This window comes from Rattus rattus, chromosome 6, assembly GCF_011064425.1.
Source record: "Rattus rattus isolate New Zealand chromosome 6, Rrattus_CSIRO_v1, whole genome shotgun sequence".
Lineage (NCBI taxonomy): Eukaryota > Metazoa > Chordata > Mammalia > Rodentia > Muridae > Rattus > Rattus rattus.
The window spans coordinates 81,821,454-81,834,016 of NC_046159.1; the positions used below are offsets into that span (position 1 = coordinate 81,821,454).

At 37.9% G+C, this 12,563-nt stretch overlaps 1 protein-coding gene across 2 annotated transcripts in view; it reads right to left on the minus strand.

The window, feature by feature from the left end:
- Positions 1 to 12,152, minus strand: part of Mmrn1 (multimerin 1) — a 47,748-nt gene extending 35,596 nt beyond the window's left edge. For both annotated transcript variants that reach the window (XM_032905132.1, XM_032905131.1), the window contains exons 1-2: positions 11,524 to 12,152; positions 2,393 to 2,512 (exon numbers count right to left, since the gene is read on the minus strand). In XM_032905132.1, the coding sequence (XP_032761023.1) occupies positions 2,393 to 2,512; positions 11,524 to 12,104 (701 nt within the window). In that variant the 5' untranslated portion in view covers positions 12,105 to 12,152. The remainder of the gene's footprint in view (positions 1 to 2,392; positions 2,513 to 11,523) is intronic.
- Positions 12,153 to 12,563: the final 411 nt, after the last annotated feature.

Sequence of the window (12,563 nt, forward strand, 5' to 3'; positions counted from 1 at the left end):
ATCCATAATTCTGTCATCAGTATTATATTCAAAATAGCTAAAAGGGTGTTTTGAATATGCAAAGAAAGCATAAATGGTTTCACTACTGGTATTTTAAATTAGGATCTGTCATGGTGTTCCTAAAGATATGATAGTTTTTCTGTGAATAATGTTTTCTAGCTAGATCAAGGTTAGACCTTTCTTTAATTCCACATTTAAAGCATAATATTAGAATATTTTTATCTATTTTCATTCCTATTACTTCCTAAATGATTATAATAAAAAGATCTATATTTCCAGAATATAAATTAAGTTGTATGAAATAAGTTATATTGGTGTAAATTGAATTTAGGAAAACTGCTCTCATTTCAAACTTTACTTTTTAGTTTTTCAAGATTCAAAATTATACTGATCTACTTTTCCTCTCATATAACATTTGAGAGAGAGAGAGAGAGAGAGAGAGAGAGAGAGAGAGAGAGAGAGAGAGAGAGAGAGAGGAGGCTTGAATGTGAGAAAATATTATTTATAAAATTAAATCACAGAATAAAAATGAATAAATTACAACATTTGAATAAAGCAGTGGATATAATACATGAATAGCACCCAATTATAGGCTTTGTGTATATGTGAATCTAAGATATAAGTATAACATATTATTCTTAATCACACAGGTGGTATTTACCTAAAACATGTATGATCCAGGTAGACATAATCCTACTTAATCCCCACATTACTATTATAATAAAGACAGTATTAATGTGGTCTACTGAAGAACACATATAACAGATAAAATAACTTGTTTAAATGTCCATATCTAAAATTGCCAGAACTGGAATTTTAAGCAGACTTTTATTTGTGAGGGATATGTTCCTGAAATTTGTCACAGTCAACTCTGTGACCTGTTCAAGAGCTGTGTGGGAAGGAACTGCATTGCTCGGTTTTCAGTTTCTGCTGAAGTGTGACAGATATGTCATCATGGCGGAGGTTGCTCCTTAATAGCAGAATAAGTTACAAGATTCCTTCCAGCCCTAAAAGCATGCTTAGTCATTCCCTTATATATCCTTCGATAGGTCATATTCAACACATAGTTCTGTTGGAGGAAACATTATGTCTAGCCCAACTGATAATGCTAAGTACGAAAGGAAGATATAGACTTTATTTAGTTTGTGGGGTTGACCCCAGAACTTAGAATTTGGCTGAATCATGCTCGAGGGTCAGTGCTCATGCTCTGGCAAACTGAATGTCTGTTGCATGTAATGTTGATATAACAAAGGAAAAACAGACAACTATTATATAAATACTGAAATCATGAATGAATGGAAAGATTCACTGGGATGGGCAAAGAAGACCAGAGAGAGGGACAAGGATAAAATAGCTGGGTTTAGAAAAGTGTGATGAACAGGAGAGGAATTTACCTTGAATCCAGAAGAACAATATGATAAGGGTTACTGTGGCAATATTTTTGTTACCTAAGATTTAACAATATGTTCTTTGTACCTTTCTTGGCAGGAAAATCGTCACAGAGGAAAAAAACAGCTGAAAGCAGGGCCACAGCTTAGCTATCACAAGTCCCTAAGATGTACTCAGGTCTCTGGACCATGAATCCCAGTGCTCAGGGGACTCAGAGGCACCTGGATTTTATGTGTCCTTTCTGGGCATTGTTCTGAACTGCTGATGCACGCAACTCATTTTCTGAGTTATTTGTATGATAATTTGTGTAACATCAGTCTCAGGGCTTGAGTAGAAGTACTAGCTTTTATTGCAGGCTCTTTATGAACATCTCTAGTCAGGCCACAGTCTGTATGTGGATTCAGAGAATTTGTCAAGAGCTCAGCCTTACATTTTACGACAATTGTGTGTGTGTGTGTGTGTGTGTGTGTGTGTGTGATATATATATACATATATATATATAAAATATAAAACAATATATGATTTCAAATATGTAATGAACAATAGAGCTGCTTTCTCATGCACAATTACAGGTAATGGCCTTCTATATTTTAAATACAAGCCAAATTCTATATGGACTTCTTTCTTACCCAGAACAAAAAAATTATTATCAAATCTTTTAAAGTATCTATGTGTTTCATGAAGAGCTAAGCTCAGGGTTGTTGACTAGGTTACACAGCTGCTGTAAGAACGACTAAAGAATGGAAGATTCCGTAATAGAAGGTTAGCACGCCCTAAGTACGGGGATACTAGACAGAAAATATATAACAATATTAACTCACATGATTCTCAAAGAAAATATAGAAAACATAAATCTTACTATTAGTTGTAACCACATTTTAGTTTACTGAAGGTCATGTATCTAATCTAAGCACTATCCACCCAGCCAAACAGTGTCTGGATTACTATCCCTTGTATTTCCAGTTTATATGCACAGTGTCTATTTTCGGAAAACATTGTGTACCTTCGGGAGCAGAGTCCACTGGGCCAGCCACAGGATCCTCTCCCACTGTTTATATTAGAGCCATGAGTGTCCAGTATCACGGTTGGGGATAACTTGGTATGTACGTGAGCACACCAATTCCTGAGGGAGTAATCATTATTGGTAGAAAAGAAATCATTGTTAGTTCTGTTTTTGTCAAAATGATTTTCTTAGACTTTTACTACTTTGATATATCATTAACATGCTTTGAAAAATGCTTATTAACCAATATTTAACATCCACACAGAAAAGAAAATGCATATTCATTGTTGTACTCAAAGAGATTTTAAAAAATACTACATGTTGAAGATAATCAGAACTAAATTAGAGCCTGCATTCTATTATTTTAAGACAAAAATTCAAGACTGCTCTTATGTTTAAGTGCTTGTACTGAGAGCAAAGATCACATCTAGTTCTATTACTCTGGGTATTGGGTAATAAGATAATAAGCTAACAAACTGAATCATGTGTAGAAAGACAGAAAATATATTAAATGATGGAAATAGAAGTAAAGAAGGTAAGAGTAGATTATTTTCTAATGATATAGCTTTAAATAACAATATTCTAGATAAAAATTAAGAATCAAGCAATATAATTAAGTTCATCATATATTTTCATAATATATGGCAAAATAATTTAATATTCCACTAAGTAGAAAACACACCTCTACGCATCATCAGCAAATTTAACTTGATCTTATTTGAAGTAGCAAACAGTAAGAAAAATGTGCTTCGAAATAAACCAACAGAAGCAATCTAATATTCCATACAAAGGAAAATCAATTGGTCATAAAAATCCATGAAGAAGCCTAATGCAAGCATGTCCCAATTCTCTATAATATCAGACACTAAATAAAGTAAAACATAAGCTTTCTATTAAACCAGAATATTCTATAAGGTAACTATACTTTTGCCTCTGATACAGCAGAGTCTCAGATGATACCTATGTATTTATAAAATATGTAATTTATGGTATAGGTGTATCTATAAAAAACATGTTTCTGGATAATGTATAGTGGACTATACAGTCATGTGCTTCTTTGCATGTGACATGAGCCTAATGTATAGCCTAGTATTTTGCTGGGAGAAGTTTTGAAATTACAGCTCAGTAGGGTGTGTCTGCAAAGGGAGAACACCTTCAGAATGAAATAAAAATTAGATTTTTGTTAAGAAATAGTTAGATATGTGTGGAGAATTCATACGATGAGGGACATGGCAGAAATATCAAAATGAAAGTCAGCACAAGGTTCTCCAGAGTTTAACAGCAGATCCTGGACGCAAGATTAATAGCATTTAGTGCTGAGCACAAAGTCAAATGAATAAAACCATAATGACATGTAAAAAATTAGGGATGGTACATGCAGCAAAACTTCAGTGTTGAAAAAATTAAATGAATCAGAGATGCCATGGATGGAATTAGAAACAGTAATTGAAATTGATAAATAGTTAATAAAAAACAACACAGCCTGTGCAGTCAACCCTAAATAGAGTGTATACCAGCATTCTGGACATTAACGAAGTAAGTCCAATGAGCCATACGAATATGCTATGCTGAGCAGAAGATTTAAAGTCCAGAAATGCAACTGTGAACACTTTATATGATTATGTAACCTGAGTTCTTAAAGAGGGTAAGAGGGAGAAAGATGATGGTAGAATAAATATTTAATGAAATGTAAGATAGTTTCGAAGTTCAATTTTTTTTCAAAAAAATTCTAAGACACTTGCTGAATTCCTTGAGAGCAAATCCACAGTCAAGCCTGACTTAAGTACATCTCATCAAATTCCAGAAATGAGTGTGTAGAAAGAAAAATGATGAAGTCACATCCCAACCATGTCCATTCATCTTGTGAGCCAGAGTGGACCAACCAATGAGGGTACCCCTGACAGTGACCACACAGAAACACGTCTGTAAGAAATCAGCAAAACAGTCTCAGAAGTATCAAGTTCAGGTATGCAAGCTCTTGGAATTCAGGTGAATGCCATCCTGATTATGCAGTTTTTAGATCTTATGCTTCCTTATTCTGTCATTTGACATGAAGTGACAGTGTGGTGGGGAAGCTCCTAGCACTATAGATGACTACTTGTCGTCATGTAAACCAGAGTACCCCTACCCTAAATCAAGCCAATGCTCTCCCTGAAGCAGGGACTTGGGATAGAGGGACTTCATTGTTTGAATAACGTTTCTTTCCTGGCATTCCATTATTGAGATGCATTTGGAAATCCATGTCTTCTAGCTATGACAGGGAAGTTACAATAAAGAAATCTAAAGACACAAATATGACAAGACCAGTTGACATGGCACCATGAATGGGGGAATCCCACAGGATGAAGAACTATAGGCAATTAACAACTGCTGAGAGGGGATGAGTTAGTCTTCTCCAGGGAGGATCTTAATTGGTTTTTAAAATACCAAGTGGTCAGCTCTAAAAACTTATAAGCAACTTACATATAAGCAACTAAATGGATTTGCAGTGTGTATGTGTTTATTTGTAACAATAATAAAGAAAAAGAGCCCAATAATTTGAGGGCAAATTGTAGGATATAGTACAGGAGATGTTGGAGTGAGGAAATGAAAGGGGAATAATATAATAGGTTCCTTTTAATTAAACATAAAATAAGTTTGTAGGGCCCAAACACCACAGAAAGCATCACAATAGATGAGATGAAGAGGATGGAGTATCACAGACAGGAATCTACATCGAGAAATTCTATGTTTAGATGTCAGGAATGAGTAAGTAAACCAATGAGATAAATCGAAAATTCTAGAAAACTTTCAAGAGACCAAGATTAAGAATCCACAAGAAAGGAAAAAAAAACTGTATCAGGAAATTTCTGAAAGATAGGGGAAAACAGTTTTTATCATTAGGTAAGTCATCCTGACTGGAAACCAAGAAAGAAAATTCAAAGTAAATGTGAACAACAGACTAAATGGATGTTAGTGGCACCCCCAGCAATAGGTTGCACATTTTTGCAGAGCTCGTGAAGCTCATTCTAAAAGAGATCACGTTTTATTCCATAAAAGTCTTAACAAACACACAAGAATTTTTTAAAAGCTTAATCTAAAGCCTGCTGTGTACTAATGTATCTGTTCAATGTAGCTTTGTTTTCTGTACAGAAAGCTTAACAGTGTGTCCTGGGTCACAGGGTTATGAGACTAACATATTTGGAACACATCCCTGAGAACGGTAAGGAAATGGTTTTGTGGCTATACATACATGTACACTGCATATATTATACGTAAATAGCCATGGCTTCCACGTAATCACCTGAGAAATCCCTCTTAACTATAATTGATTCTCTGTTCCAAATCAATAATCTCCAGAAAACAAATACAGAAGGCTGTCACCGCCACCTATGCTTGATTCAAATGAGAGAGGGCGGCTCTCAAGATGACGTTAGTATTCAAAATATCTTTACAGTCACAAGGAATTAGGAACGCAAATATTCTTAACATCTTATACAGTAGTTTACAAGGATTTTATTTGATAAGATTGAGGGAAAGAAGTCCTTTATCAAAGCTAAACAAACTTAAAAGCGTGAAATGCCATATTGTTTACTACACATTAATGAGAAGATTCAAAGAAATTCACATAGTATGAACAAAAGAAGTAAAAACGAAAAGCATGGGTTTACATTGAACAAGACAAGGGACACCACACAGACAGACAGACAGACAGACAGGCAGACAGACAGACAGACACACACACACACACACACACACACACACACACACACCCCTGTGGTCAAACTGTGATGTGACCTTTTAAAAGAATTTACCAAACTTTATTTTTCTTTTATTCTTGTACTCTTTAGACTGTGACCTCAGCAGTGTCGCAGATGGCTTCAGTTCCAGCAGGGGTCAGGCTTTCCCAGCTAGCAGACAGTGCCGGTTAGATGTGTGATGTCTGTTTTTCTGTTTAGCTGACCAGTCCTTCCTACCAACTGACTTCTCCAGCATGTCTTCTTAAATATTACATTTTTAACTTACAGCCTTATAATTAGAAAAGCAAAAGGTGCGGCAATCCGGACGTTTCCTATTTAATTACCCAGTTTGAATAAGCACTTGTTTAATTCTAGAACTTTAAATGTTATACATTTACTTACCATGAAAAATAGTGAAAGTCCCTAACTAATGGGAGATATTAAAATGCAGAAGACACTCTAGTGTTTGTCTTCACCGACAGTAATGGAACATCTGTATGTCTACAAGATGAAAGCTTTCTTTAGTGTAAGGATGTTTCTGGAATTTTGCAAAGTGAAATAATCTCCTTTGGAGGTCTGAATTCCTCAGACTTGACTAGAAAGTTTCAAATACTGTGTGGACTGAGAACATGCAGAATAACAGTGTCCTGTTTGGACAAGCGTTTATTTCCATCCCTGCCCCCAATGACTAGCATCTCTTTTCCCACCATTCTGCACAGGCCAGGCCACTCAGACAAGAGCAAGGAGTTCGTGTAAACTCTGTATCACATCACTGAAGTATCTTGGATATTTCAGTTCTTACTTTACTCCTTCTCAATAGAACTCACAAATTCGTTTTTGTCCTGCTGTGTGTAGAACACTCTTTTCTCCTCTCCTTTCTGTGGTCATTCAAATGAAGGCTGTAGTGCAGGCATCTGCCACGGAATCATTGGATATGCTCATGCACGCCGGCCAGCCCAACCCTTGGCACTCGAGCGCCAGAAATTCAAGGCCAACCTTAGCAGCACAGCAAGTTGAAAGCCAGCCTGAGCTACATAAAACTCCCAACCCTTTTCTTAATTCTTAATTCTAGACCCCTCTTTCAGTACCACACACACGCATGACATGAAATATTTCTCTGTACTGTTTTGATTGCCCTTTGAGGTCTCAGACTGCACGCTAATCCATTTCCCCCCAGGTTCCTTGATTTCTGTCTCTGTTCTGTTCCTCTCTCTGTTCCAAGCACTGAATAGAATGGCCAGTCAGACAGGCAAAGCCCATGCTTTCATGAAAGTCAAATAGCTGTCTGCAAACATAGGTGAGTGTTCTAAATGAAAATGTGGGTGAGATAAAAAGGGGACAGTGATCCAGGGGGCTGATGTCAGACTGTCAGAGAGGGTGACATCAAAATGAATGTTGAAAGAGAAAAAGGAGTCCTATTCTAAACACTCATAGGGGAACATTTCAAGAACAAATACATCCTCTGAGGTCCTGGAAGGATGGATGCAAACTTGCTCAGTCCTGAGCCTGGAGGTCTCAAAGGGCGTTGTGAGCTTGGAGGAAGATGGTGAGGCTCCAGATGCCCCCAAACATTGAGAACACTTCTCTGAGAATTCAGAAGGTGTTTTGAAATGCATCCATTGACCAGTCAGTCACTATTGCCAATACCTTATTAAAGCTGGTTTCATTTCTTTTTCATTTTAAGTTTACTAAAGTGTGAGATGATAAAGTACGTCAGTTCCCCTTTCGTGTCAATACTTAAAATGCTCATTTTAGTCATCATAGAGAGAATCATTATGTGAAATGATAAACATTAGCCTGACTTTCAAGTTTAAAAGAACTGTCATCACGTGGAGCATGAGTGGGACACTGGTGTGTGGACACTGGTACCTTAGAAGGGTGGGGTGAGGACAAGATGAGAAGCAGAGTGACACAGAACATAGTAAAGCTACAGCAAGAAGAGATTTGCTGATAGATCAGAAAGTATTTCTACAGACAGGAAAATGTAGAACATCTACTGAGGCCTCTACTTACAGAACCAGCGACATTCACTAAGATGGCTGCAATTGGGATTCTCATATAAAGTGGCTGGGGGTGTAGGCCAAGTGAAACAGGTAGTTGTGCACCTCATTCCATCTCTTATCGCCAGTCAAGGTCTCCTGACCCCATTCAGATTGGTTGGCTCATTTGACTCAATTTCCTCTCTTCAGCTTTACATATGTTAACAACACATGTGTCCCATTGAACAAGGGGCGGTCACAGTGGACTGGACCTCCTCCTTACACTTGTCACCATGTGTCCTGGGTCTTATAAGTGTGCTGTATGGAGGAGTTCACGGACACTAAGTTTTAGCATGATCACAATATTGAGAACATGTTAGGTGTCCAGCAAATGTCTGTCCTACATAGAAATGCCCCAGTTCTAATTTCATCTTTTTGTGCTTATTTTAATGTGCTTGGTCATTTACAAACACCCCTTCTGCCAGACAGGAAACCACAGATCTTATGTAGCTGACAGCCCCCAGAGTGCTAAAAGGGAACCAAGTAAGATGCAAATAATTCACATGAATCTTGGAGAAAAGAACCTATTATAGATGCAAGTATTCCTTTTCGCTAAGAATTTTTACTCAATTGCGAACACAACAGAGTGATGAAGGTTTGATGGGTTCAGTGTTCATTCTCACTGAGACTCTAGGGAATAGCTCTACTCACAAATGAACCCCGTATTTCATGTTCTCTTTCCACTTTCCTACATACCCCATACCACCCATGCCAGAGCACCCTGTGTTCTTTAATCCTAGTACTAGAGGCAGAGGTAGATGTTAGCTGGAGGTAGCCTGGTCTGCATAGTGACTTAGAGGACAACCAGGGTTACACAGAGAGACCGTGTCTCAAACAAACAAACAAACACACAATAAACAAACAAACAAATTCTTCTCTGTTGTAAGTACAGTGATAGTACTGAGAACCACAGTGGACATTAGAGGGGCTGCCTAATAGCTCCAGAAGGCGACCACTGGGTGTAAAAGGAATAGATATTGGGAAAAGACCAAGCTATCTGAACAAAGAGGGAGGAAAGGAAGATGCAGTATACTCTGAACCAAAGAACCAAAGTTTGAACGGACTGAAAGTGATAGCAGATGAGTGTTGGGACAACATGCAAGGTTGTGTGAGTAACTGGGTAAGGAATCTGAAAGACATTCTGGAGGCAGCCAAGAGCCCTTGGAGATTCATAAAGAATGATAAACTCACCCTGTCCCCCCAATTAAGATGATGGCTTCTCTTCTACTGAGGGAGTGACCTAGAGGAGCTGACTGCCAAGCCTCTGAAACCAGCTCATCTTTTTGCCCTGAGATATAACTAAACGAATTTGTCAATTATTTACCCTCTCTTGAAAGACACCATGACTGAATGTTCCCTTTGTTATGGAGTTCTTGTTATATGTAATCACTAACTAGGTCAGCAAGCATGCACACACACACACACATACACCCACGGGGGGGGCTTGGGGAGAAGAGGTAAGGAGGGGGAGGGAGAAGAGGGAGGGAGGAGAGAGAGGGAGGGGGGAGAGGGAGAGACATGCCATATAAATGTTATCATTGTTAATCAAATGAAAACAAAAAAATTCTTTCAATTCAAGTCTCCTTTGGATCTTCATGTATTGAGGGGGGGGGCTGGCTTTTCTCTCATACTACTATCATTTGGACTACCGAGTGAGTAGGGCAACTTAGACTGAGTAGAGAAGATTACTAAAAGAGAAATACAGGTTCTTCAGGACAGCAAAGAAGGAAATCTCTAAATCAATTATTACTTTATTATATAAACAACTTGATTATTCTCATTGGGGAACCCATAGGGTAAATTGCTATTCAACTATTTGTATTTCAAACATAGTTTTCTCGAAACAAATACTGAATTTTGGGAAATTATAGTTATGTTAGTACTTGCTTTTTATAGTAAATACAAATGCATACAGATAGGACATTCAAATTCTTTGTATGGCCTGGCAGAATTCCAGGCACATGATGGACACTCATAAATAATGGTCACATCAATAAGTCTTAACAAGTGTTGAGAGTAAGGATCTTAGGCAAAATAACAAATGTTACTTCAAAGTCTGAGCCAATTTTAATGTCAAGTCTAACGTTTATTTATAAAATGATTAAATAGCAATTTTAATTATGATATAATGATGTACACTTCTTATTTAAGTGGCTCTTTAGTTGAATTGTCTTTTCATTTGCTTTATTGGCTTTCTATCTTAAATACTCTCCTAACTGCAGACTATGAAAACCTCACGGTCATTTCCCATAAATGTTCAGGAGCTGCTTTGCATTTAAAGAACATTTAATTACAGACACCAATAAAACATGGTAAGTAGAAATGATGCATGAAAACAATTTAGAAAAGATTCTCAATAGATACCATTTGTCATTTTTAGTTAATTGGGAATTTCTTACTAAGTAAAATGTGTGTTAGCGGCTATACAGGACGTCTACTCATCCAAGATAAATATGACTGGTAGGTAGCATTTGTTTCACAGTGAAACTGGGTTATTCCAGATTCTTAGTGGATTTTTTTAGCTAAAAAATCATACATATCTGTATATTTTTAAAGTCTTATGACCTTGAAATTCTATCAATAAACAGACTCAACTTATAGAATCTCAGACACTCAAATGTGCCAACTTTAACTGCCTGGTGTCCTGCTCTTCATGCTCTCTGGTCAACAGCTTGCTTAAAACATCTTCACACTTTAGGTGTGAACTACTATTTTTAAGTTAAAACTTATTGTATTATTGGTACAATGTCTAACTCATTTTAGGCACTTGAAGCTATTTCACTATGGGTAAAATTATGTACTGGTTGGCATATACCTCTAAATACACAGATGAGTAAATCATATGAGAATAAAACATTTGCTTTGGCGTGCGTTTTTCTGTGTTTTGTTTTTGGGTCCATTTGAAACTTTTGTTACACTGCTCATTTAAACTTAGTTTTATTTTACTTCAGCAATGCAAACGGCTATCACCTTAAATCAAGCAGAAAAGCAGGCTTTGTGATTCATCGTGCTCCTGACAAGTGTAACCCTCTGGGATAACTGGACAATGATTTCCTCGTCACCTGTTCTATAAGCCACAGACATCTAAGTCCTCTTAAGTGAAGTTTTCATGATAACCTTTCATAGCGGCACGTGGGTGTGGTTCTCAGTGCCTTGCTGGTGCCCCTTTGCTCCTCATCCTGAACAACAAATGGGAAAGTGAAGAGATTTCAACTCTTTTTCCCATCTCTCTTCCCTAAGGTTCTGACTGCGATTTTAAAATCAGATGTAACTAACTATGAATCTTGAAAAAACTCTATGAGCAAGAGGGACCTGTAGCATTTACACATATTAGACAGTATAGTCAGAGACAGAAGAACAGAATGTTTCTTACTTTCCTCTAGTTGCTTCAAAACTTGATTTTTGATAGCTGGGTCTTTGATTTCCGCTGTTACCACTTCTCCTGAGGTGTGTTTCCCTTGCAGACCTGTTTCCTATGTCTCCAGATGACTTAGGGGAGACTGCTTGTTGATTGGACTTTCTTGAAAAACTCTGAAGGAATTTCAATGTGGCATTAGCAAGCATGACCGTTTCTGCTCCGGAGCTGGGCTTGATGTTGGGTTTGTCCTGGAGAGAAAGAGGCAGTGATGCCAATGCTGTCCCTGTCTTCTCTGTGGGTGTGGGCGTTTGGCTTCTCCCCTCAGGAGGGGTGCTTGACTCAGAGAGCTGTGGTATTGATTGTAGAAGAGTGTCTTCAGAAGGTCTCTCAGGAGCTAAAGGGACCTCAGGGGGAGGATTCTGAGTGGCCGAGAGCACTTGAAGGCTTAGTACTTCACTTACAGGTGCTGATGTGGAGTTCCGAGTCGGTGATGAGTCTTCATCCTCAGGTACAGCCCATGAATGCTGAGTGTTGGTTAGGCCAAAGACCATGCCCCATAAAATAGAAAGCAGGACAAGAAACTTTAGTCCCTGCATGGCAGTAAATTTTACACACAAAAATTCATATGGAACTGTGAAGCGAAGTTCTTCCAGCCTTTCTGGTAGCCACTTCCGTACTGAATGTTTTAAAGTTGGTTTTTGACAACCTGATGTGCGCAAAGGAAACAGGTTTCTGTGTTTGCAATGTACTCAGGAAGTTGGTTTTCCTGTTTCTGTGGTTGCTCTGCGATCTGTGACCCTCCTAGGATGGATCAATGGATGTGCTGAAGGACCTCCGAGAAGCTGAGGGGAAAGGAGGAAACATGTGCAATTATCAGCAGGAAAAGACAGGAGAGACCATGAAACAACTTTCCCTTTCCCAGGTACACTCAAGTGTCTCCACCTTTAAAATGAAACTTCCCATTGGCTGTGAAGGGTGGAAATTCTTCAGGCTCGATGAAAGAGTTTAGTGTTTTGTTCTTTTGTATCAGGAAATAAAGAAAAGATTTTGTCACG